The sequence below is a fragment of the Nyctibius grandis genome, chromosome 8 (assembly GCF_013368605.1).
Source record: "Nyctibius grandis isolate bNycGra1 chromosome 8, bNycGra1.pri, whole genome shotgun sequence".
NCBI lineage: Eukaryota > Metazoa > Chordata > Aves > Nyctibiiformes > Nyctibiidae > Nyctibius > Nyctibius grandis.
In genome coordinates, this window is record NC_090665.1 from 10,597,074 (window position 1) to 10,620,490 (window position 23,417).

General features: G+C 64.7%; 3 protein-coding genes across 5 annotated transcripts; all 3 read right to left on the reverse strand.

The window, feature by feature from the left end:
* Positions 1-3,603: 3,603 nt before the first annotated feature.
* On the reverse strand, positions 3,604-8,231 carry CHRNG (cholinergic receptor nicotinic gamma subunit). The gene is made up of 12 exons (XM_068406397.1): positions 8,150-8,231; positions 7,645-7,784; positions 7,491-7,535; positions 7,170-7,279; positions 6,937-7,092; positions 6,551-6,648; positions 5,569-5,772; positions 5,164-5,278; positions 4,780-4,894; positions 4,241-4,445; positions 4,013-4,146; positions 3,604-3,939 (listed from the first exon to the last, which is right to left on the reverse strand). Exons 1-12 carry the CDS (start codon positions 8,190-8,192, stop codon positions 3,772-3,774), a joined length of 1,533 nt encoding a protein of 510 aa, XP_068262498.1. The 5' UTR covers positions 8,193-8,231; the 3' UTR covers positions 3,604-3,771.
* A 976-nt stretch (positions 8,232-9,207) lies between these two features.
* CHRND (cholinergic receptor nicotinic delta subunit) lies at positions 9,208-13,374 on the reverse strand. 3 transcript variants are annotated; one of them, XM_068406276.1, is made up of 12 exons: positions 13,294-13,374; positions 12,401-12,495; positions 12,164-12,208; positions 11,954-12,063; positions 11,683-11,838; positions 11,339-11,454; positions 10,878-11,078; positions 10,424-10,535; positions 10,186-10,300; positions 9,774-9,975; positions 9,556-9,668; positions 9,208-9,470 (listed from the first exon to the last, which is right to left on the reverse strand). In XM_068406276.1, the coding sequence occupies exons 1-12, from the start codon at positions 13,343-13,345 to the stop codon at positions 9,288-9,290; spliced, it is 1,500 nt and encodes a 499-aa protein (XP_068262377.1). In that variant the 5' UTR covers positions 13,346-13,374; the 3' UTR covers positions 9,208-9,287. The 3 variants fall into 3 exon arrangements, with proteins under 3 accessions (XP_068262377.1, XP_068262378.1, XP_068262376.1); XM_068406277.1 differs by having other exon boundaries at positions 11,683-11,787; positions 12,401-12,546; positions 13,294-13,373; XM_068406275.1 differs by having other exon boundaries at positions 12,401-12,546; positions 13,294-13,373.
* A 1,034-nt stretch (positions 13,375-14,408) lies between these two features.
* On the reverse strand, positions 14,409-20,990 carry PRSS56 (serine protease 56). The gene is made up of 17 exons (XM_068406995.1): positions 20,969-20,990; positions 20,022-20,183; positions 19,176-19,373; positions 18,614-18,658; positions 18,081-18,270; positions 17,868-17,976; positions 17,629-17,788; positions 17,318-17,460; positions 17,011-17,170; positions 16,712-16,900; positions 16,443-16,604; positions 16,253-16,316; positions 15,833-15,995; positions 15,280-15,427; positions 15,078-15,158; positions 14,716-14,822; positions 14,409-14,582 (listed from the first exon to the last, which is right to left on the reverse strand). The coding sequence occupies exons 1-17, from the start codon at positions 20,988-20,990 to the stop codon at positions 14,409-14,411; spliced, it is 2,277 nt and encodes a 758-aa protein (XP_068263096.1).
* Positions 20,991-23,417: the final 2,427 nt, after the last annotated feature.

A 23,417-nucleotide genomic window follows, 5' to 3' on the forward strand; every position in this document is an offset into this window, starting at 1 on the left:
TTGTAACCACAGAACTAGCGGCCCGTGTCTGGGACAATTACCGGCCTTGGGGACCGGGAGACCTTCAGCCTTCTGACTCCAATTGCAAATTCCTCATGTTATTATTGAAGTCTAGACTGAAAGCAGCCAGGAGTGGCAGGGGGAACAGGTAAAAATATGCAGTGTTTTGAAGGGTTTGTTTTCTACATTGAGGGTGTCAGTCCAAGGCTGTCTCTAGACATGTTCAGCGTGCTGACGGTGGTGACTGACTGCTCCCCATGGTCAGGCAGTTTGTACCTGCTGGCACTGGGCAGGGAGCAAGGCAGTTCCCCAAACTGTGGTGGCATTCCTCTCTGTTTCCTGAGACCCCACAGTCTTATTTCCTGCTCTTGCCACTTGTTTGTCACTAGCTCTCAACCAAATGCTCTTTTTCAGGCACAGTTTTTTTCCCCCCTGCAATCAGGTACTACTACGGCTGCTACTTAAAATTCCTTTTAAATACAACTCTCCCCTGCTGCTCTCCGGTATTTGTTAGGGGGGATTTAGTTGTAATTACATTTTGGCAATCTAAGCAAAAATAGCCTTGCAAGGCAAGGCTGAAATACTAGCTGCAGGCTCCTTTTATCCACAGCGCATTTAGCTCCTTGCAGATGACGCCACTGAGGGCTTTAGTCCTGTTGTTGTACCCAGCTGCACATCACGTCCACCTCTGCTATTTCATGTAACTCGCCCACTTCTCGCCTCTGCTGCCCTGCGTCTAAGCTGGTGCTGATGAGCGCAGGCTTGCTATTAAGTCTGAAAATGCTGCCGTCCTGCTGTGTTCACCCTTAAATACGCTTTGTGAGTGAGCTGTGGAAGAGCCCTTCCCTGAGGGGCTGTTCCTCTCCTCCCGCTGCCACTGTGGTTGGGATTTGGAGGAACTCAGCACTAGTTACTCTTGCTCAGCCTTGAAGGGAGTGAGCTGGCTGGGGCATGGAGTTTGTCCTCTTTAAGGCTACAACTTTTCTAGAGGTCAGAAGAAAAGCAGTGTTCCATCAGTGCCAAGCACCAGGTTTGGTGCCTCCTACGGCTTGGAGAGGGATGGAGCCAGACTGTTTTTGAGCAGGGCTTTTGGGTTGTGGTCTTCTGTGTCCTGCTAGTAAGAGTGGTGAAAAGATAGCCATGGGGTTGTGTGGGAGGGGAAGGAGCCTCTGTTGTGCTCTAGAAAAAGGTTTCAGATCCTCTTCATTCAGGAAGCAAGCCTGGAGCTGTGGGAGCCCCAAATCTGCAGTGAGTCATGACCATCCCTGCTCTTCTCATCCTGAAGGCTTTGTCTATCCTTAAACTTGTTCAGATCCCTTTGGGGAAAGTGACAGGGCCTTGAGCCCTGGAGTCCAGCCCCAGGGAATTTCTTTCCCTAGGGCCTGTTGAGCCGTGGCGGGCTCGTGGGCCCTGGGTGTCTCTGTCTACGACTGGTCAAGCGGGGCCTGATGGCTGGGCTGGGCTTGGCTTGGCTGGGGGGCTCAGGGAGCAGTGGTGGGGGTCCACTGGGTGTTTCTGAGCTGAAGCTAAGGAAGAAGTCTGCTTCCCAGCCCACAGACAGAAAGGAGCCCTTGGTTTTGGAGGGGAGCGGTTGGGGGATGCTTGGAGGAGGTTGTTGCCCCTTCTTAGTGCTTCTTGGGACGTGGGCATGTGGGGCTGATGCTGGGCTGGGGGAGCTTTTCCTCTCTTACTGCACTCCCCCCAGCACCCTCCCAGCTCCGGCAGGGTGACCTTGCAAGGTGTTCCCCCACCAGTTCCTGCAGCCATCTGCTGCCTGAGGCCTGTGGCATCCCGGATACTAGATTGGGATTTTTGTCCTTGTCTCTTGTGTGGTGATAAAGGGACCTCCGGAGGGCAGGTGAAACCCCTGCTTGGGGATGATGGAGAACATAGTCTCAGTCGTGTGCTCCTGACAGGCTGGAAGAGCTCGTCCCTCTCCAGTTGTGCTGTATGGATGTGCTGGGGACTGAGCTCACCCAGTAAAAGCAGCAGCTCTGTGGAGCTGGGAGGAGTGGGTGACAGTCTGTGGCCCTGTTCAGAGCCCCCTTGCCCTGGAGACTAGCAGCAGAGGGAGCTGGGAATCGATGGGAAATGGCCAGACAAAGACAGACCGGACCTCATTAATTCTGCATCTTCCTGGGGAGGGAGAACCCAGGGGCTGGGGACACTTGGCCAGGGCAGCCTGTCCCTTCAGCCACTGTGGGGCTGGGGAGAGGATGTTGCCGTGGGGTGGCTGTGGGGGGACAGGAGTGCTGTGCGGTGCTGTCACTCACCAACAAGGCGGCTGTGGCTGGGAGGAGTGCAGTGCCCCAGGACGTGGTCACCTCACCCAGATTGTGGCCACAGGGCTGCCCCCATGGGAAGTGACCCAGGCAGGGTACTGGGTGCTTGGTGAGCTCCTGTGGGCACCCCTGCCTGTGTTGGTGGGCACCATCCCTGCCTGCTTCAAGGTGCCAGCCTGGAGCGCTGGATCCACCTGGTCTCAGTGCCATGGGCATCACACACCTCCTGAGAATGGGACAGGGAAAGTCACCTTGCAGAGGGCACGGGCAGGCTGGCACAGCCAGAGAGTGGCTCCAGGCCATGACCAGGCTGCAGGCGTCCAAGAGGTGATGTCTCAGCTGCTGGGTTTTTGCCTCCATCTGTTCCTGCAGAGCCAGGAGCCAGTTGTGGGCAGTAACCAGCTGGTTTTCTCCCAGCAGCAGCAGAGGTAGCCGGTGCTGGGACAGTGAAGCCGAGGGAGGCGCAGCACGTCCTGGAGCTGGGTGCAGGTGGCGTGAGCTGGAGCGCAGAGGAGCAGACGCTGCCCACCACCATTCCCAGGCTGACCTTCCGCATCTCCCCCGCCAGCAGGGACAAAGCCGTGGGGGCCCCAGAGGTCAGTGAGGGGCACAGAGGGGGGGACGTGGCGTCGCTGGAATGGGGGGAAGGGGCCGTGGTTGACAGGCACGATCCCGTGGGGCAGGGAGGGATGGCAGGGACGGCAGGCGAGGCAATCGTGTAATGATGCTCGTAGCAGAGTGGGTGCCAGGGGGCACCTGTCCCTGAGGGGGTTTGGGTGCCTGGTGGCCCAGGGTCTTCCCACCACAAGATGCTTGCTAGGGAGCAGGGACATCAATTCAGCTGTCCCCAAGAGCCATGGCAGGGGCATAAGTGGAGGGAGGAATTACGTGCCCCTGATCCTATCCACAGCTCCATTGCTGCACCGAGATGGGGGGGGGTGTATCTGTGATTCCTGCCCCATTGCCACCATTGCCATGGCAAGGGGTGCCAGGGGCCCGATTTGCCCTGGGCTTGAAGCTGTGAATTTGCAGTGGGGTAATGTGGCTCTTGCTGCCAGCGCTGGTGCAAGGCCCATCAGATGCCTGACTCTGCTCCGGTTCCCCCTTGTCTCATCTCGCAGCACCCTTATGGGGTGCTGGGATAGGGCTGTGTGGCTTAGGGGTCTGTGGCCAGCGTGCACGGGTGGCACACCCAGCCTGTCCATCAGTGGGCATGCAGCAATGACACCACAGAGGCTCATGAGACTGCTGTGGGCTTTACTTCCCCATTCAGCACAAGCACAGCCACCCCGTGCCCCCCACTTCCCCGTCATCACCACTGCTGGGGGGTGGCAGAGCCCCACCACCCCCAGTCCTACTCCAGCACTGCGCTTGGCATCAGGAGCTGCTGTGCTCGCAGGGATCTTAGCTGAGCAGGCTGGTTTGGGGGCACCCAGCCCCTGGCTCTGGCGGTCCCAGCAGCAGGAGGGCTGGTGGGCACCTGCGGGCATCACTGCGGCAGGTACTGCTTGGGATCCCCGGGGAAGGGCAGGGTGGGCGCCTGGTTGAAGTGAGCCATGAGGAAGATGCCGACGGTGCCGCACACGAAGAGGGAGGCCATGATGAAGAAGCAGACGCGGTCGATCACCCGTCCAACCAGGATCCACTCTTCGCTCTCCTGCCGGCGACATGAGGAGGGAGGTGAGGGCTGCCCCCTATGTGGGTCCCTCTCCCCTCTAGCCCCAACTCACACTGCTGAAGTCATTCTGCTCCCGCATGGCGTTGGCGATGTGGTTGCAGGCGTCCACGCAGGCGCGGATCTCGGGGCCTGCCTCCTCCAGGCTCTCGCAGAAGTCCTGGGCATTGCCGCTCTCCAGGCCACGTCCTATGGGCAGCAGAGCCAGCACCGCGGGCACCAGTGAGTGCCTGGCACATCGCCCAGCCTCGCGGGCAGGTGCCAGCCCCCCAGGGGCACTCACCGATCTTCTCCAGCACGGTTTTCATCAGCCCGTCCCTTTCCTTCTGCTTCTCGAAGAGCAACTCAGTCCGGGCTTTCCAGAGCATGTACTCGTCGGCTTTCACCATGAGCCCCAGGGAGCTGCGTCTTCGGGTGGCTTGCGGCGGCCCCGGCGTCTCCACTGGCATGTACATGCCCAGGTAGCGGGGCAGGAGGTGCAGGCATACCTGGGCACAGTGTCACCCGTGGGGACCTGACTCCCCCGCCACCACCCAGGGCACCCCATGGGTGCGATCGGGTCCCTTTGCATCCCCAAAGGGTGCCCTTGTGCCACCAGGATGCCAGGCGTGTTGACATCTGCTGCTCCCCAGTCCTCGGTAGTGGCTTGGAGGGGTTGGTGGCACAGTGTGGTCCCTTGGGGACATCTGGGGATCCCTCTTTGTGCTTGCACACAGATTAAGGCATGCCCGCCACCCCGCTCTGCGAGGGACAATGCCTCAGCCCCCAAGTACCCACCCCATTCCTCAGGTATATAAGGGGTAGGGGGACGACCGCGGGTACCTGGCGCACTCTCTGGGACATGGAGTGAGTGTTGGGCGTTCTCAGTGAGACGTTGAGGACGATGACTGCGTTCACCACGATCACCACTGTCACCACCATGAGGAAGGTCAGGTACCTGGGGAGAGGGCACGGGGTCTCACATGGGGCTGCTGAATCACAAGATGTGGGCATGGAAGATCCCTCTTGTTGTCCTCCTGGGCTGGAAACTGGGGACCGGCAGTGGGACATGGGCACGTGGTAGCCCTATGCCAGCCCTGTGTGGGCTGGGGGTTATTTCTGGGCCAGGGTTGTGGCCCTGGGCACTGGCTGCTGCACAGCACCCAGAGACCCCACTGGCATGGTGTGACAGCAGGGCTATCACCCCTGTCTCCATCCATCACTTACTTCCCAATGAGAGGCACAGCCTGGGAGGTCTCAGGCACCTTCTGGGCAATGAGGAAGAGGAAGACGGTCTGGGCCAGGAGGACGTTGATGGAGACAGTGCATTTCTGCCCACCCGCTGCCAAGGAGGGGGGAAGGCAGAGGTTGGCACGGGGCAGTAGTGGGGGCGTTGCCCTCCTTTGGCAAAAAGCCCCCACCCCAAACCTGAACTGGCCAAGTCCTGCCATGAGGCTTTAACTGTGGGGTACCTGGAAATTCACCCACCCCACCCCCCAAATATCACAGAAGCGGGTGAGAGATGGCACTGATGGGTCCCCAAGCACAGAGGGGACAATGAGCCCTTCCTCCCCTGTGGCTGCCCCCCTTGCACATCCTCGCGCCCCTCATGGGCACAGCACAACTGCGTACCTTTGGCGGGCAGAAAGTAGACCAGCACGGCCATGGCGGAGATGAGGACGCAGGGCACGATGATGTTGATGACGTAGAAGAGTGGCTTGCGCTGGATGATGAGGTAGAAGATGACCTGCTGGTACTGGATGTCGTCTGGGGTGAAGTGCTCCGAATTGATGATCTTGCGCGCGGGGCGGTGCTTGATGGCCCATTCGCCATTCTCTGCCGCACGACGGTGCCACGTGAGTCCCACCACCCCGCCGGGGGCACCGGGGCTGGCAGCCCCCCAGCCCAGGGTGGGAGGAAGGGGAGGGCTGGTGACTGGTATGGGTCGCATGGGGCACCCAAGCTGGGCATGGTGCAGGGAAAGGTGCTAAAGCTGCTGGGGAGGGAGATGAGCACCATGGAGCATGCCAGGGTGCCCAGGCAAAACACCCTAAAAATGCTGTTGGAGGGGGCACATATGGGGCACCTTGAGCTCTTTGGGGGCTCCCAGGGCGTTACATGTGGGGCTGGGGTCCCCCCCATCTCCCTGCCCCCAGGGTGCCGCAGGGGGAAGCCGAGCGTGTGACACTGGGTGACAGCATGCCGTTCTGCCCTGCCGTCTGCGGGAGCGATGGATTTTTCCCAATCAAGATTGCAGCTTGGGCCGATAATGAAAAAATAAATCTCTCTGCCCAAAAAGCATTTTGTTCCTTCAATATGCAATTAAAATGTGATGGAAAACGTCATCGTTTGGCCGTGACAGCTACGTTCCCAGCATCAATCAAGCTCCCGGGAGCGGTGCTCTTCGGGAGCGTCTGCCAAGCGGTGAGAGCCCTGAGTCGGGGGGGGGTAGAAAAACAAATCTCTCCCACACTCCTTCTTCCACTAATAACTTAAGTGCCCATGTAATGGTGGGAGCTGCCTTGCTTTGGGCAGCCACCAGCATAGCCCCAGGCCTGTTCGATGCCCCCCGCAGCGGGGTACCCTTGTGCCATGGGGGTGGCAGTGGTGTTACCTGTGAAAGCCTCAGGGTCGATGAAGATCCACTCCACGGTCTGGCCTTCCTCCACTGTCAGCAGCAGGTTGATTTCGTTGGCGCTGTAGGTCTGGGACCTGGGGAGGGACAGGGGGGTAGCACAGGCTGGCATGCAACAGGCTGGATGGGCAAAGGGTGCCAGCGTGGCGCTGGGTCACACTGGTCACCTCTAGCTCTACTTTGGGGTGTGCGTGGCTTGGCCAAGGTGCCTCCTGCCACCAATGGGGTGCCAGAGGACAGGGAGGTGACACTTGTCTGCCCAGGGGCTCATTGCCCCAGGGCGAAGATGGACATCCCATGCTGAGACACCCTTGTGTCCCAGCAGGACCTGCCACGGTGCCTGTGTGTGCCCAGGCGGTGCTCACTGGAAGACCATGGTGCAGTTCTGCCAGTCGAAGGGGAAGTAGGTGACGTGGATGGTGCAGACGCTGCGGTAGATCGCGGGGGGCAGCCAGTAGATGCTACCGTCGGGGTACACCACGACGTTGGTGTAGAGGGTGATTTCAAACATCCCATCGATGCTGTGGGGGAAAGGGTGGGCTCAGCCCCAAACCATGCTCGGGGGGCAGGGATATGTCCCCATTGCCCCATCACCTACTTGTTCTCCAGGACGATGTCGGGCAGCCAGACCATGGTGGAGGGCACCCGCAGTGCCTGGATGTTGTCGTATTTCTCAGGGTCCCACTGCAGGCGATAGTCGGTCCATTGCTGGGGGAAGGGGAGAAAAAAGGGGGGGGTCACGGTGCTCCCTGAGGTGGGGGAGCTTGTGAGCTGCCTGTCCCAGGCTGCTCCTAAAATGGGCTCAGTTGGGGCACCCACAAAAGGGGATGCAGGTTATGGTGCCAGGCCTCCATGGGGTGGCACCCTGAGATGCAAACGTGGCCCAGGGGGGTCCTGCCTGGAGGTGAGGGGGTCTCACCATCTCGATCCAGACATTGGTGGTGAGGGTCTCCTCTCGCTCGTTCTGGCAAGGAAGGAAGAGGGGAGATAGCTTTAGCACCCTGCCTCGGCCTGCCGCCCCATATGTGGGGGCAAATCCTGTCCTGCTATGGGGAGCAAGGGGGGTCTCTCACCAGGGAGATGAGGTTGGTGAGGGTGAGCTTGAGGGTGACATCGATGATCTGGTCCCCGCGCAGGGCCGGGCGTAGGTGCCGGTTGTAGTTGGTCATGAGGTCCTGGAGCAGCTTCTCCTCCTGGTTCCTGCAGCTCACGCCTGGGGAGGGTATGTGCTGTGGGGTCACCTGGCGTGGGGACGGTCAGGCCACCGATGCCCCCGGGACCTGCTGGCGTGGGGCGGGGGCACGGGGTGTGCACAGGGAGGGGACGCCCACGCGTGTGTTACTGTGGGTGTGCCCACGTGGCTGTGAGTGCCTGATGATGTCCCCCTGCATCCCCCACCCTGCTCACCCCAGGGACCTCTGCAGGGCAGGACACGGGGACAGCAGGCTGCCAGTGTGGGGACACCCCGGTGGGACAGTGCATGGCGCTGTGCACCCGTGGGTGACAAACCCCCAAGGGCAAAGGCATGGGGTGACCCGGTGCCCCCCCCGGCCTCCCCCCAGGGCGGGCACCCCTTACCTGCCAGGGCGCAGAGGGCGAGGAGGAGGCCGTGGCAGCGCATGGCGGTGGCGCAGGGGCTGGGGCTCCTCTCGGCCGTGTTCTGGGCCTGGCGCCCGCTGCGACACGACAGCTGTCCCCGCCACCGTCAGCTGTTCCCAACGGCCACGGGGGCCGGGGAGGGACGGGTGACCACCCACTCCCCCCCGCTGGCGGGGTGATGCCTGTTTGCTGGGAAGCTCCTCTGGCATTTTGTGCCGAGAGGGTGGGAATTGGGTCTGGGGGCAAAATGCGCTCCGTGCCTCAGTTTCCCCATGTCCCTCACAGAGGGATGCATCTGCCTGCAGCGGAAACCCAGGCGCCCACAGGTTATGGGAAAGGGGTGTCCTCCTGCCAGCAGCCCCAGCAGTGCCTTGTCTTGCCCATGGCAGTGGCTGTCCCTGGGGTGTAGGGTGGGGAAGGGGCAGGCAAGTCCCACCATGTCAACCTGGGGAGTGATGCCTGCCTTGGGGGTCCAAATCTTGCCAGGCCCTGTATAGGGGGTCGGGGTGGGGGGTGAGATTCCTGGCTCAGCGGAGAGGACGTGACAGCTGTCCCGGGCCACTGCCAGTGGGGGGATGTCAGCTGTGCCCCCTGAAACCAGAGCCCTGGTGTTCTGCTGCTGAAGCGGGGAAGGAGACACCCCTCTTGGCCCCCGGCTGGGTGCTGCAGGATGGAGTGTGCTGCGGGGGGGACACTCATGGGTCTGGCTTGGGGGGTCATGGGGACAGGGGGTGATGTGGGCACTGATGGCATCTCTGCCCATGGCAGTGGGTCCGCAGGGGATGGTGCAGTGCTGGGGGGGTCCATCCTCTTCCCCAGCCCACCCTGTCCCGAGTGCCCAGCCCAGTGGGGGTAGCAGGGCTGGTACCACCACATCGCCTCTGGGAAACACCCCTTCCAGCCACAGCTGAGGACCACCGTGCTCAGGACACCCAACAGCACCCATTCCCTGGGTGGTCATCACCCTCCCCAGCACATGCACAGCGCTCAGGTTGGACACCATGCCCGGGGCGGGGACACCGAGAGCAGCCACCAGCTCAGCGAGAAGCACACAGCTTTATTTTCCCAAGCCAAGGCAGGTGAGTTGGGGACTGGCACATGGGACCCCCCCACTCCCTTAGATGTAGCGCTTGTTCTCCTCTCGGTAGTTGTAGGGGTCTCCAGTGAAGGGCAGCGGCGGGGGGTGGTTGTAGATGCCCATGAGGAAGATCCAGAGGGTGCCGATCACCAGCGTGGGGGTGATGAGGAAGAGGCAGAGGCGGTCCAGGGTCCGGGCCACGCGGTTCCAGTTGTCCTTCTCCTGGGGAAGGAGCCAGGAGCCAGGCAGTGGGGGGCACAGTGGGCACAGGGAGCCCCCTCTGCCCCCCCATGCACATGGCCCCCACCTCGTTGTAGCTGTTTTTCTCCCGCATGTGCTTGACGATGAAGTTGGCATCATCAACGATGGGTTTTATGTGCTCATAGGGCTGCTCCTCGCCCACGTCCATGGGCGCCAAACCTGGGGGTGAGGAGGGCGGTGAGATGGGCTCCGAAGGGCTGCCACCCCCAGAGACCCCCGCTCCACCACCCTTCCCCATGTCCCCTCGGAGGGGCCGAGGCTCACGGGCAGGGGTGATGCGGCTGGCCAGCCCGTGCCGCTCCGACTGCTTCTCGAACATGAGCTCACTGCGGGACTTGACGCTGAAGTACTCCTCCGCCTTGGCGATGTAGCCGGCCGAGCTGCAGCGCCGGATGCACGGGGCACCCGACGGGCTCTCGGCCGGCTGCGACATGCCCAGCAGGCGGGGAAGGCTCTCCAGGAAGACCTGGGGTATGGGAGGAGGTGTCAGGTCCCTCAGCCGCCCCCTCAGTGCAACGACACCTTGTCCCGATCTTCTGCCCCCAACCTGGGTGTGCAACCCCTTGGGGTGGCACAGATGGGACACTCCGATACAATGCTGAGGCTGTGGTGTCCCATGCCCTCCATGGGGCATGGTGCCATGCCTGCACCCACCCCAGCCCAGCACCCCACTCACCTCTTTGACCCAGTCGGACATGATATGGGTGCTGGATGTGCGGAAATGGAAGTTGAGGACCACGACGCAGATCACCACCACTGCCGTCACCAGCAGCATGATGAAAAGCAGGTACCTGTGGGGGGTACAGACCTGGGGCTGGCACTGCCACAGGGGCTGGGCACAGGCAGAGCTGTCCTCTGGCACCCCGGGGACCCCCACGATGTCCTTGCTGCACCCTGCAGTGCCCAGGACTCACTTGCCGATGAGGGGGATAGCGTGGGAGGTGGCGGGCAGGCGCTGGGAGATGAGCAGAAGGAAGACGGACTGTGCCAGGAGCACTGAGATCGCCAGGGTCATCTTCTCACCACCTGCAGAGCAGGTGAACTCAGAGAAACCCCTGCCCCAGGTTCCCCTCCCAATGCCCCCAGTGCTGGGATTGCCCTCCCAGTGTCCCACCATACAGTGCCCCATAGATTCTATTATGGGGGTACCGCAGGGTCCCACATGGGGTATCCTGCACCCAAGTGTGCCCCTGCCAGGGTGCCTGGCTGGGATGATGGTGTCCTATGTTGGGGTGTCCTGGTACAAGGATTTCCCTGTGCTGGGCATTGGGGTGTCCCTATGCCCCAGGACCTGGTGCAGGTGTGGGACATGGAGGTGCCCCATGGGGTGATCCCTGTGCCCAGCAAGGGTGCTGTGGGCTCACTCACTGTCAGCAGGCAGGTAGAAGACAAGGATGACCATGAAGGCAATGAGGATGCAGGGCGTGACGATGTTGATGACATAGAATAGTGGCTTGCGCTTGATGATGAGATAGAAGGTGATGTCCTGGTGCTCGCTGGTATCAGGAGGGTTCTCAGGGTGGATGTTCTTGCGGGCCGGGCGGTGAATGATTTCCCATTCACCGTTCTCTGTCGTGGCACATGGGACAGCACATGGCATGGGGGACCCCCTGCCATGCCCATCCTCACCAGCCCCACCAGCACCACCAGCACCTGGTCTCCCCATCCTGGGTCCAGGTAGCTCCAATCCTGGTGGGATGGGTGCCAGGGTGCCAAAGCCCCACGTACTCGGGTGTCTCTGTGGCAGGGTGCCCCAATGCCAGGGTGCCCCTGAGCCCTGTATAGAGTGTCCCACTGCCACAGGACATGGCAGAGAGCACAAGCATTACCCGTGAAGCCTTCAGGGTCGATGATGATCCACTCCACTGGGTAATCCTTGCCCGTCTCTTGGTCGGTATCAGTCTTCAAGTGCATGCTGATCTCCAGGGCACTGTACGCCAGCGAGCTGGCCCGTGGCCGGGGAAAACGGGAGGTGAGGGGCTGTGTCTGCTGCTTGTCACCACCCACCCACCCTCACTGCCAACATGATGGACTCAGGCCACCGAGTCACCTGCAAACCCCCATTCTGTGCCCCAATAGCAAGGGAAGATGCTGGCAGCAGCAGGCAACGCAAGAGGCCGGGCTGCCCACCATTCTGCCTGCCCCTGTCCTGCCCCAGTCAGCCCCCCAGCACCTGAATTTGAGGGTGCAGTTCTGCCAGTCGAAGGGGAAGAAGTCAACGTTGATGGGACAGGCGCTGCGGAAGATGGAGGGCGGCAGCCAGTAGACATAGCCCGTGCTGTAGAGGAGGACGTTGCAGTAGTAGGTGATCTCAAAGAGCCCATCGTTGCTGCACCAGGAGAGAGGTGAAGTGACTGCGGGGCTGGGGAGGGGCAGGGGGAGCCCTGGGCACGCACCAGGCACAGCTCAGGGGGGGCGGGAGGGGAAACTGAGGCACAGCTCACTTGTTCTCCAGGACTATCTCAGGCAGCCACAGCATGTCCGGTGGCAGGCGGAGCACGTTGATGTCCCCAAACTCAGACTTGTTCCACTGCAGGCGGTAATCAGTCCAGCCCTGAACAGGGGGATCCCTGGGTCATCCCCTCACCACGCTAAGCCACCCCACTGCGCCTGCCTCAGGCACAATCGACACCGTTATGCTGATCCCTACTCACGTGCTCGAGCCATAGGTTGGTGGTGAGTGTCTCATCCACCTCTTTCTGGAACAACAGCACGGGGCAGTGAGATGCCAGGGCCATGCCCAGCAGCTGTCCCCCCCAAGCCCAGGACCCCCAGCCCTCACCAGCCAGGGTTTGGGGCAGTGGCCTCAGGGCTCCCCCCACCCAACCAGCCCTGTGGGTGAAGCGGGGCTGGAGGGCACCCTACGGCGGGCACTGCCCTCTGAGGCTCACCAGCGAGATGAGGTTGGAAAGGGTGAGGGCCAGGTAGACGTCCACAACCTCGTCATTGGAGAGGACAGGGCGCAGCTCCTTGTTGTAGCCCTTCTCTTCAAAGAGGTAGTGGATGAGCCGCTCCTCCTGGTTCACACAGAGCCCTCCTGGGGGTGTGGGGTCAGGCATACTGGGGTGGGGCTGGGGGGGTTACCGGGCCCAGAGCCACCCCGCAGGGATGCTCGATGAGGGCAGGGATGTGTAAGGAGGGAGGAGATAGGAGGAGGCCAGGACACTGCGTGTCTGTGCTGCACAGGGACGTGGACATGGGACATGTGGAAATGACACACGTGCGGGGGCACATGGGCATGGGACAAGGATGTGGGCACGGACGCAGAGGGACATACAGATGCAGACCCAGCACACACAGGGACGCACAAACAAAACACTTGGGTATGGACACGGTGACGCTGTGCACATAGGTGGATGCACACACAGAGGCACATGTGGACACGGACACGGACCCAGTACAGGCAGGGACTTGTGGTCATGGACGCAGTGTCAGTGTGCACACAGACAGACAGGCACGCACAGGGACACAGACACAGCAGCACTGTGCACAGACAGATGGACTCGTACGCTGGCACACAGGGACACAGGCAGGGAGTTGGCCCCACTGTGCACAGACAGACAGACAGACACACACACGCACGGCTCTGGGCACAGCCAAGGTGGAGGCGCAGGGGATGCTCAGTGATGGGACTCTGCCAGGCAATGCCCAAAATGCAGTCCTGGGGGCACTCGTGCCCAGCTTGGACCCTGCCACCATCACCCCCCACCAACCTCATCGAGGCAGCCCAGAACCCCCCAGCAATGGGGCAGCCCCCTGCCCAACACCCTGGGGCCCTGCTCACCCGACAGCACCAGCGCCCCGAGCAGGGCCAGCCGCCCCGGCAGGTCCCCCATGCGGTGCCCGCGGTGGCCTCGCGCAGTGCCAGGCCCTGGCCACCTCCCTGCCTGGCCTGGCCAAGCGGACGTCCGGCTGCCGGCCGGAGCGCAAGATGGATGGTGCCAGGTGCTGAGGGGGAAGGGTGCCGGCACCGGATACCCTCTCTCTCCCTTCTCTTCCGGCACCCCCGCACCCGGAGAGGGGGAGATGGGCAGGCGCAGCTGGCCTCGCCGGCCCCACGGGTGTCAGCCCATCACCCTGTGTCTGGGCACCCCAGCAAGGGCATTGCTGGGTGCTGGGAGAAGCGGTCCCATCCTTCCTGCTCGGCCACCCCAGGGATGCTGCTCGGGGGCAGCAGGCTCCCCACGAGCAGGAGGGGTTGGTACCCACTGATGCCCAAGCACGAGGGTGGCACCAACACGGCGCTTGCTGCTGGCCCAGGACACGCTCAGCCTCTGTGCTGGCTTGAGATTTCACGTGGGTCCCCAATGGGGTGGCACCAGGGGTGGGTACCAATGCTGTGCTATGGGTGCTGCGGTGGGCAGGAGGGGTGCCCGACCCCCTGGGGCTGGGCACAATACCCATGCCAGGGGCAGGAACCGAGGCTGGGGGCATCATTTTGGGGTACAGGGGAATGGGAAGGGGGATGCAATGGGATGTCATGTCCCCCATGGCAAGTCCCCCAGCCGGCACCTGCCTTGACGGCACCGCGTGGCACAGCACTTGCTTCACACTCACCAGCTACCGGAAAATAGAGCCCTTCTTTATTGAAAAATAAACCTTTCTCTGTACAAATAAATAACAGCCCGAATGCCTCTAGGGAAAATGGGGTGGGGGTGGGCTTGTCAAGGTGGGGGTCCCAGGGGAGAGGAGGGCTGTGATCCTTGGCTGAGGTGCTCCAGGTGCCCCCCAGTGCCCTGGGGAGGTCGGGCAGTGCTGGTGGGAAGAGGGAAACTGAGGCATGATGGGGGACAAAAGGGTGGAAGAACCTGAGCTGGGGAGGGGGCTGTGTTTGAAGGACACAAGAGACCCCTGCCCCAGCGCCCCATCCCCACGCTGGCATGGTGCCCGGGGTCACCGTTAGGTTTTCAGCGCCTCGAGTGCCAGAGCAACAAGGCCGGGCATGCTGCGGGCCAGCGAGTCGCTCTCCAGCCCCACCAGGCCAGCGAAGGCCGTGGGGCGGCCCCCCACTATGGCCCGCACCTGTGCCCGGTACAGCCCCTTGGTGTTTTTGGAGCCCAAGTCCACCAGGATCTGTGGGGAGATGACAACACTGTGAGTCCCAGGGGAGCCAGGGGCATGGCGGGATGGTGATGGTCTGGGAGGTGGCACTGCCTAGCTGCTGAGGCAGAGGTCTCGGAGGTGCTGGAGGTCTCGGGGTGCTCACCTCCTGGAAGGTCATGGCCAGGTCTGTCTCAGGCACCCGCAGCACCCAGGCGTACAGCTCCCGCACTGCACCCACCCGCACCGCCGACTCGTTGAGGCCAGGACAGGCTGCAGCCCCGGGGACGGGCAGGAGAGAGATGGAGGGGGGACATCAGGAATGAATCGTGGGGGTACCATGCTGCTGGCCACCCCATGGAGCACCCGTGCTCTGGGGACACCGGGACAGCAGGGGCAGAGGGTCCCTGCGGAGAGGGGCATGGCCAAGGGCTGTCCCACCAACATGGGAAGCTGACGCCGGGCTAGCCACTGTCCCCATGGTGGCATGTGGCATCCCGCAGTGGCCGGGGGCTGCGGGGCGCTTACCTCTGCCCGTGCCTGCCTCCTCCTCCGCCACCCCTGGCAGCTCCGTGGGCACCAGCTCACGTTTCTCCCTCGGCATGGACCCTGCCACCGAGAGAGGCACAAAATCCCCGGTGGGGACGTGGCCGCTGGGCACGGAGCTGGCTGGCAAATGGCCACGCCGGTGCTCCATTGGTCCCAGCTCCCCCAGGCTCCTGCGGCTCACGGCTCGGCGTGGGGGTCCCTGCCAGCTCTCCAGGTGCCTGTTGTGGCTCCATGACTTCTAGGGGGGTGCCAAGGTCCAGCTCTGCCCGCAGCTGGGCAAGGAAGGCTCGTCCCTGTCCCACCAGCTCCTCCACTGCCTCCTCACCCTGCTGAAGGGAAGGGGGGACAGGGTGGGTGGTGGGGCACCCATGGGACACCCATAGGCACAGCTGGGTGTGCAGTGGCAGAGCACAGGGCATGGCTGGGATGGTGTTGGATGGAGTACTGGGGACACGCGACTGCTTTGTGGCTGCGTTGGGTCGGATCCTAAGCTGTAGGGTCAGACCCACAGCTGGCTCTGCACTGGTAGGACTGGGAGCACTGGTTTCAGCTGGGAAAGGTAAGATGCCCCCTCTGTGGTGGCAGAGTGGGAGATGCCACCTCTGTGGCTGCACAGGGGATGATAGGCCCAAGGGATGTCAGGAGGGAACATGAGGGACTGCTGGGCTTTGGTCCCTGGTGGCACTGTCACCAGAGGGGCAGGGGATCCCCCCATCCCATCCCTCCCCAAATACCTGCAAGAAGAGCCACGTCTCCCCAGGGAGCTGCCCCCCATCTGGGGTGGGTGCCGGGGGGCTGCCCCCTGCCATGGCCCTCAGCGCCTCCACCCAGTCCTGCAGCTGGGGTCCCACAGCCCCGAAGAGCCCTGCGAAGGGGGGTGACTGCCCGGCCCCCCACCTGCAAGCACAGTAGGGCGAGCTCAGGCAGGCGCCTGGTGGCACCCGTCCCCTGGGCAGTGCCACCCTCGCCCTGCACACGCCTGGTGGGACCTGGCTGGCCCCAGGAACCCGAGGGGGCCATGCCCACCTCCCTGGTTGCAAAAAGAGCAGGACTCCAATGCTTTAGGCTGTCCCCAAAAAGCCATCTCAGTGCCCATGGGCATCCTGCCCCCAAACGCTTTAGCCTCTCATGCCCCGTGGCCCACCATGCCTCACCTGGTGGGGGCTCTTTGGGGTCCCTCTGGCGTGGGGCTGGGCTGGCCCCCTGCCACAGCCAGGCCTGTGGGGACAAGAAGGGGACAGCAGGGACAAGGGGTAGCGGAGCCCCATGGACGTACTAGGGCAGGCTGCTGGTGCCCCAGCCACTGGCATGGGGGGGACCGATGGGACCCCAAGTGGGGGGTACCTGGGGCATCCCTGCGGACGCGGTGGGGGAAGAGGTGCCCATAGATCTTGCCCAGGAGCTGGGGCAGGGCGCGGGTGAGGAAGGAGAAGTCGAACTGGTTTCGGATGAAGTCCCCAGCCCGGCGCAGGAGATCCACCAAGGTCTGGGCGTAGGAGTGCAGCTCTGTGAGTGCAGTGGGAGAACCATGGCCCTGGCACCACGCTGGCCCCAAACTGGCCGGAATGGGGTCCCTCCCCACACCCCCGCCCCGGCACAGCCCTCCAGCTCACCGCATCGTCTCGTCCTGGCGCGGCAGGTCTCCTCAGCCAGGCGGGCGCAGGCAGCCTGGCCCTGGGGGGCCCGGCAGGACCCAGCGTAGAAGGCGCAGAGGCGGGTGCGCTCGGGTGGCTGCTGCTCGGGGGGCAGCTGGGCCAGCGCCAGCAGGTCGAAGCAGCTCGGTTCCCGGCTGCCAGGGGCGGCTGTGAGGGCACCGGGGCTGCCGTGAGGTGCTGAACCCCCTCCCTGGGGTGATGGATCCCCGCAGCACCCTGGGCACCTCCGTCCCCCCGCTGTGGCCAGCGGCACTCACGGTCCATCTGGAGGCTGAGCCAGTCCGCGAAGGCGGCGACGCGGGTGTAGACGCCCGGTTTGCCCTGCTCGCCGCAGCCGTCGCCCCACGAGGTGATACCGTAGAGGATGAAGCGGCGCGAGGAGGGGTCCTGGCACGCCAGCGGGCCCCCCGAGTCACCCTGCAGGGGGAAAGCCCATGCATCGGTCTGGGCCAGGACACCAGCCATGCTGCCGGGCTGTGCCGGCCTGCGGCGCATGCCCAGTGCTGTGTGCCGTGAGGGATTTTTGAGTTGGGGGGCTGGCAGCCCCCCAGCCCCAGGCGTTACCTGGCAGGAGTCAATGCCCCCAGACAAGTACCCGGCACAGAACATGGCGCTGGTGAGCATGTCCCTGCCCAGGGCACCCCGGCACGTCTCCTGGCTGAGCAGGGGCACCCGTGCCTCCATCACCACGTCGGCCGCAGGCCCCTCTGCCAGGCAAGGCACCTGTTATGGGGTCCCTCGTGGCTGGACCACCCCCCCCACCCCCCCCGTCTTTTGCACCTCCTTGGCCTGGCTCGGTGCATCGGCACTGGGCACCGGAGGGGGCACCGAGTGGGACACCCCACAGACCCTGCAGGTGTCGGGGTGGCACCTACCTTCGTAGAGGGAGCCCCAGCCCACGATGTAGCAGGCGGTGCCAGGGCTGGGCTCTGCGGGGCTGCTGGGCAGGCACACGGGGCTGATGGTGGGCGATGGGGCCAGCGGCACTGCCAGCTCTAGCAGCGCCAGGTCCCCGTGAAATGTCTTGGGGTTGAACTGGAAGGAGATAGGAGGGTGTCAGTGTGGGTCCCAGGGCAAGCGGTGGGAGGTCAGGGGGGTGCCCACCTCGACCGACCTTGGGGTGAGGCAGGATGCGCCGGACGGGCACTGCCCGCTCGCCCGCGTCCAGCTTGCCCAGCTCGTGGTCGCCCACCACCACCGTCCACGCCAGCTCATTCCTGTTCCTGGCAGGGTGAGGGGCAGCGAGTTACGGGGGGGACAAGGATGTCACACCGTGCCCCCGCCGTGCAGGGACAGTGTCCCTACGTTGCCGTGCCCCCTGCCGTACCCGGCGAAGCAGTGGGCCGCGGTGAGGACCCAGGAGTGTCCCACCAGCACCCCTCCGCACATCAGCTCCCCGTGGAGCCGCACCGACACCAGCCAGGGCCAGGCCCCCCGCGGGGCCACGCTGCCGCCCATGATCCGTCCTCGGGGGGCTGTGGCGTTGGCCTGGGGGCCCCCGCGGCGCCCGCAGCTCCCTGGGGGACAAAGCCAGGTGAGACAGGGGGGTCCTGCAGCCCCACTGCTGGGACACCCCCTCTCCTGGGTGGGCACGGGGTGACCGGGCACTGCGGTGCCGGGGCGGCCGCAGCGGGCGGGGGGGGTGTCGGGCGACCCCCGGGGGGGTCAGGCCGCACCGTGCGCGCTGTCAAGCCTCATCGTGCTCACGGAGGCGAGTGGGCGGCAGGCCGGGGGCACCCCGCGGCCCGGCAGCTGCCGACGCTAACCTCTGCCCCTGGCCCAGCAAGGAGCCGGGGGGCCAGGGGCGCCCGCCGGCGTGGTGGGGGGTGGCGTGGGCACCACGGGGCCGCCCCGGCTCACCTGGCATCGCTGGCGCATCGGGGCCCAGGGCCGCAGCTGCCATCCCTGCGGGTGCAGGCTGTCATGGCATGTGGGAATAGCTCCCCCCCCTCCCGGATGTCACCACCATGTCCCTGCTGTCCCCAATTCCCCCCGGCTCCTCTCAGTGCCCCCCAGGTCTCCATCATCCTAAACAAGCACCCCCGTCCTACCCCAGATGTCCTTGTCACCCCCGATGCTTCAGTGTCCCAAGACTGTGTCCCCCCCCTTGCCCTGTTCCCCCACACTCCCCTCTCCCACCCCAGATTCTCCATCACCCCTCAATGCCCCCCCCAATCTGCTCCATTGGTCCCAATGCCTCCGTCCCCCAAATCTCCCTCCATCCGCCCCAATATCCCATCCCACCAGCAATCCCCCATCACCCTACCGTACCCCCACCTCCCCGGTCTCCCCACCCCAGCACCCCCTGTCACCCCCATATCCCCTTCAGACAATCCCAGGCGACCCTTGGGGATGCCCCGTTTGTTATTGTAGGGTCTCCCCTCTCTGTTAGGAGCCAGGGGCGATGCGGGTGCCCACTCACGGCACTCCTGGAGGCGGTGGCGGCAGAGGCGGGTGCTGAGCAGGGCGCAGGCGTCCTGGGCCCCCTCGGGTGGGCACAGGCGCTGGTAAGGGGCACAGGCCTGGCTCAGCGCCCAGTTGCGCTGGGGCAGCTCGGGCAGCGCCTGGGCATCCAGCAGGGCCTGGCAGCTGGGGGGCACGGCGGGGGACAAGGCCGGCGCTGCAAGGACAGCAGGGCTGTGGGTGTCCCCATGTCCTTCCTGCCTCCTGCCCATCTCTGCCTGGGCCACCCCAGGCTCTGCTTTGGGGTGGGTGGGAAGGGGGCATGATGGTGCTGCGGTGTTGGCATGTTTTGGTAGGGTCTCCTGGATGCTGGGATATGTTTTTGGGGGGATCTCTGGGAAGGAGACAAGGGATCGGGCAATGTTTTGGGTAGGGCTCCAGGTGCTGTTTGTATGGGATCTAGAGAGGATGGGGAACTGCTTGGGTAGGGTGTCTGGGTGGTGTTTTGGTAGGGTCTCTAGCAGTAAGGGATATGTTTGGGAATCTGGGCACTGTTTTGGCAAAGCCTACGGGGTAAAGCCCATAGGGGAGGGGGTACTGTTTAGGTAGGGTCTTGGGGTGTCGTTTTGGTAGGGTTTCTAGGGGATGACGTGGTGCTTTGGTAAGGACCCAAAGAAATATTCAGGAAGGGTCTCCAGTCATGGGTTTGGGTAGGGTCTCCTGGGCATGGGGTGGTATTTGGATAGAGATCCTGGGCAGCATTTGGGTACGGACCCTGGGCAGTGTTTGCAGGGGGACCCTGGTCTCTGTTTGGGTAGGGTCTCCTGGGGATGGGGCCATGGGGCCCCGGGGGGCTGTGACTCACGTGGGCAGTGGTGGGTGAGGTTGGCGCAGGGGGGGAAGAGACAGGGGGCACAGAGCCCACAGGCGCCCTGCTGCCGCCGCTGCTCAGCCAGCGCCCGCTCCAACGCCAGCAGCGCGCTCCTCAGTGCCGCCTCCAGCACGAGCGTCCCACGGCTTGACAGCGCTGCCAGGCACATGCAGGGTGCTCAGACCCCCGGTGCCCCCACTGCAGCCCCCCACCACGGCCACAGGGTGCCCCCAACCCAGCCGGTGCCCATGCCCTGATATCTCCATGGTGGGAGTCAGGCTGGGCATGACTGTCACCTCCCTGGTGGGGTTGGCGCATGGGCACATGGTGTGGGGAAGGTGTTTGCCCAGGCCCATGGGTGCCCACTGCACATGGAGCCCCTGTGAGCACACTGGTGTGCAAACGTGGGAATGGAGCAGGGTGCGAGCCGGGGCAGGTGTGCCCACGTGTGTGGGTGTGCGTGCACCTCTGTGCACACCTGTGCCCGCACCATGGGTGCACACTTGTGTGTGCCAGGGTCTGCGTGCCCATGTCTGCATGTCCCTGCCTGTGCCCATGTGTGTGCAGTCCTGTGCTGCCCTGTACGCGCAACCCCACATGTGCCCGTAACTGTGCCCACCTGTACCCACCCATAGCCACCCTCCTGCTGGCTGTACCCTGTCAGAGAATCCCCCGGGGCTGGCACAGGTACCCGGGCAGGGGGTGAACCACACCACTCCCTGCAACCCCGGTGTCCCCGAGTGCCACAGGCAGCACTTGCCACCCAGTCCAGGAAGCATGGGCACACTCCAGGGGCTGGGGGGCTTTGCCACAGACTCGGGCATCCCACTTGCTCTTCCCCCCCTTCCTGAGAGTGAAGTCAGGAGTCCCAGCTCCTACAGCCACCCCCTTCGCGGCCAAACCCTCCCGCAAAGATGCGCCCGTCCCCATGGCCCACTGACCTTGCAGGATGCTGGCTGGCATGGGGTACAGCCCCTGGCCCAGGGGGGTCCCCCCCGCCAGCTGCAGCAGCGGCAGCAGCACAGGGGGGACCAGGCAGACCCCGAGGAGAGCACCCCGTGTCCACTTCCCTCCTTGCTCCATCCCTGGGCGGGCACAGGGGGGACAGGAGGGGGGAGCCCCCGAAATGCCCGAGGCAGGCAAGGAGGGATGGATATATAAGGTGCCGCCCGGGTGGTGGGAGGAGAGAGAGGGGCCGGGGGAGCACAAACAGGCGAGTTCATTAATGTCGCGCCAAGATGCCAGTTCGGGGCGGGGGGCGCGGGGGGGGCGCAGCCGGGGCTTCAATGCCGCCTTTGTTCGACGGGGCCTCCGGGCGGGCAGCATCAGACGGGCGCTGCGCTCCGGCGCTGCCCGCGGCCCTTGATCATTTTCACGCCAAGCCGCGGCCGCGCCACCCTCCCTCCTGCGGGCCCCGGGGCGGGGGGCGCGGGGGGGGCGGCAGCGGGCGGGTGGGAACGCACCGGCGGCTGTGCTGGGCGCGGGGGGCCCGGGCCGGGCGTGGGAGACCCGGCGGGGGCTTCAAAGGCGGGCAGCGGGCCGGGAGGACATTGCGGGGAGGGGGGACACATACATGGGGCCGGGGGGGACACACACACATGGGGCCGGGGGGGGACACACACATGGGGCCGGGGGTCCCTTCTCTCTGTGCCAGCCCAACCCCGTCTGAACGGGCTGCCCCGTGCAGGGGCACTGCACCCCCATGCTGAGCACCGGCTGCCCCCAGGGACCCCCCCCAGCATCGCCTGTCCACATTAAAGCCATTCCTTGCCTGGGGTGCAGGAGGGGGGACGCGCCCGGGGGGATGCCGGGGGCGGGGGTGCCCCGGTCCCACCTGCCTCTGCTTTTCGGCAGCAGGCGGGCAGCAAGCAGGCAGCGTGCCTGGGCTTGGGGGGGCGGCTTTGGCCCCAGGGACGGGGAGGGCCACACTCGCCTGCCCAGCTGGGGGGGGGTCCCCCAGTGTCTACAGTTTGGCTTGTCATTGGCCCTACAATTTCGGGGTGCCCACACCGCCCCCCTGCCGCCATTGCCACCCTCCTGTGCCCGTGGGCCCAGCCTCAGCTCCTATGGTGGGGTGGGGTGCGGCCGCAGCCCCAGCACCTCTTTGGGGTGCGGGTGGTGCCTGTGCCCCCATTTCTGTCCCTGTTAGGGGCTGGAGGTGCCCATGTTCCCAGACCCATTTAGAGGTCAGGGGGTGCCTGTGTCCCCATATCCATTGGGGTACCGAGGGTGCCCATGCCCTCATCTCTCTCCTCCTTACGGGGTGCCTATGCTCCCCCGCTCTGTCCCCATTAGGTGCAGGAGGTACCTGTGTCCCCATCCCCATTTAGGGGCCGGGGGGGTGCTGGTGCCGCCATCCCCGTCCCCATTAGGGACAGGGGCGCCTCCGTGCCCGCAGCCCCGGCCGTGCCGCGCTCCCCCCGGCCCCCCCCGGCCCTGATGGTGCCAGCGGGGCACGGACAATGCCGCTTCAGTGGCACATCAAAGGCGCGGCGCTGCCCGCGGCTGGCACGGCGACAGGCCCGCCGCAGATGAAAGCCCCGGCCCCGGCGGGCTCCCACCTCGGCCGCGGGGACACCGCGAGGGCACACTGCGCCTCCGTCCCACGGGGGACGGTGGGGACGGGGCGGGGGGACAGCGCCATGCCACCGCTGGGAGCGGTCCCGTGCTCCGCCCCGGTGTCCCCGCACGGATTCCCCCACTCGTGTCACCGGCTTGCGCCGTGGGGGTCAACCGCTCGGTGGACCGCGGGTGCCCAAGGCCGGCGTGGGGTTCGCCCCCGGCCCCACCGTGCCCCCCCCGCCTCCCGGCCCCGGCGCCGGTGCCAACCCCATTAACCTAATTGGCGAGGCGCTCGACCGCCCCGGGCGGCGGCGGCAGTGGGACCCCGGGGCTCGGGCAGATCCCAGCCCCGGCGGCGGGCAGGGAGGGAGGGAGCGAGGGACGGTGCCCCCGGGGGCCCCGATTGTCCCGTAATTGGCGCGGGCAGCCGAGCCCGGCCGGCACCGGCGGGGGGGGCGCGGGGAGCGGGCACTGGGGGGGCAGTACCGGGGTCCCTGGGGGTGCCCGGGGCGCAGGGGCAGCTTGGGGGTGTCGGGGTGGGTATAGGGGTTCTGGCCACGGGGCGACTCCGGCCGTGGGAGGGGCAGGGACAGGGGGCATGTGGTGATGCAGGGGCGCGGGGGCCAGTTTTGGGGTGCCGGGAGGAATGGGGTGCGTCTCGGGATGGGGGGGTCAGTGCCGGGTACCAGGAGTGGAGGGACCCCGGGAGGGCCGGGGGCTGGGGGGATTCGGGGTGTGGGGTGAGCCTGGGGGCGTTGGGGTGGGACATCTCTGCGGCTAGAGGGGGCGGCCCGGGGGACCACTGGGGGGGCACCTGTGGGGCCGGGG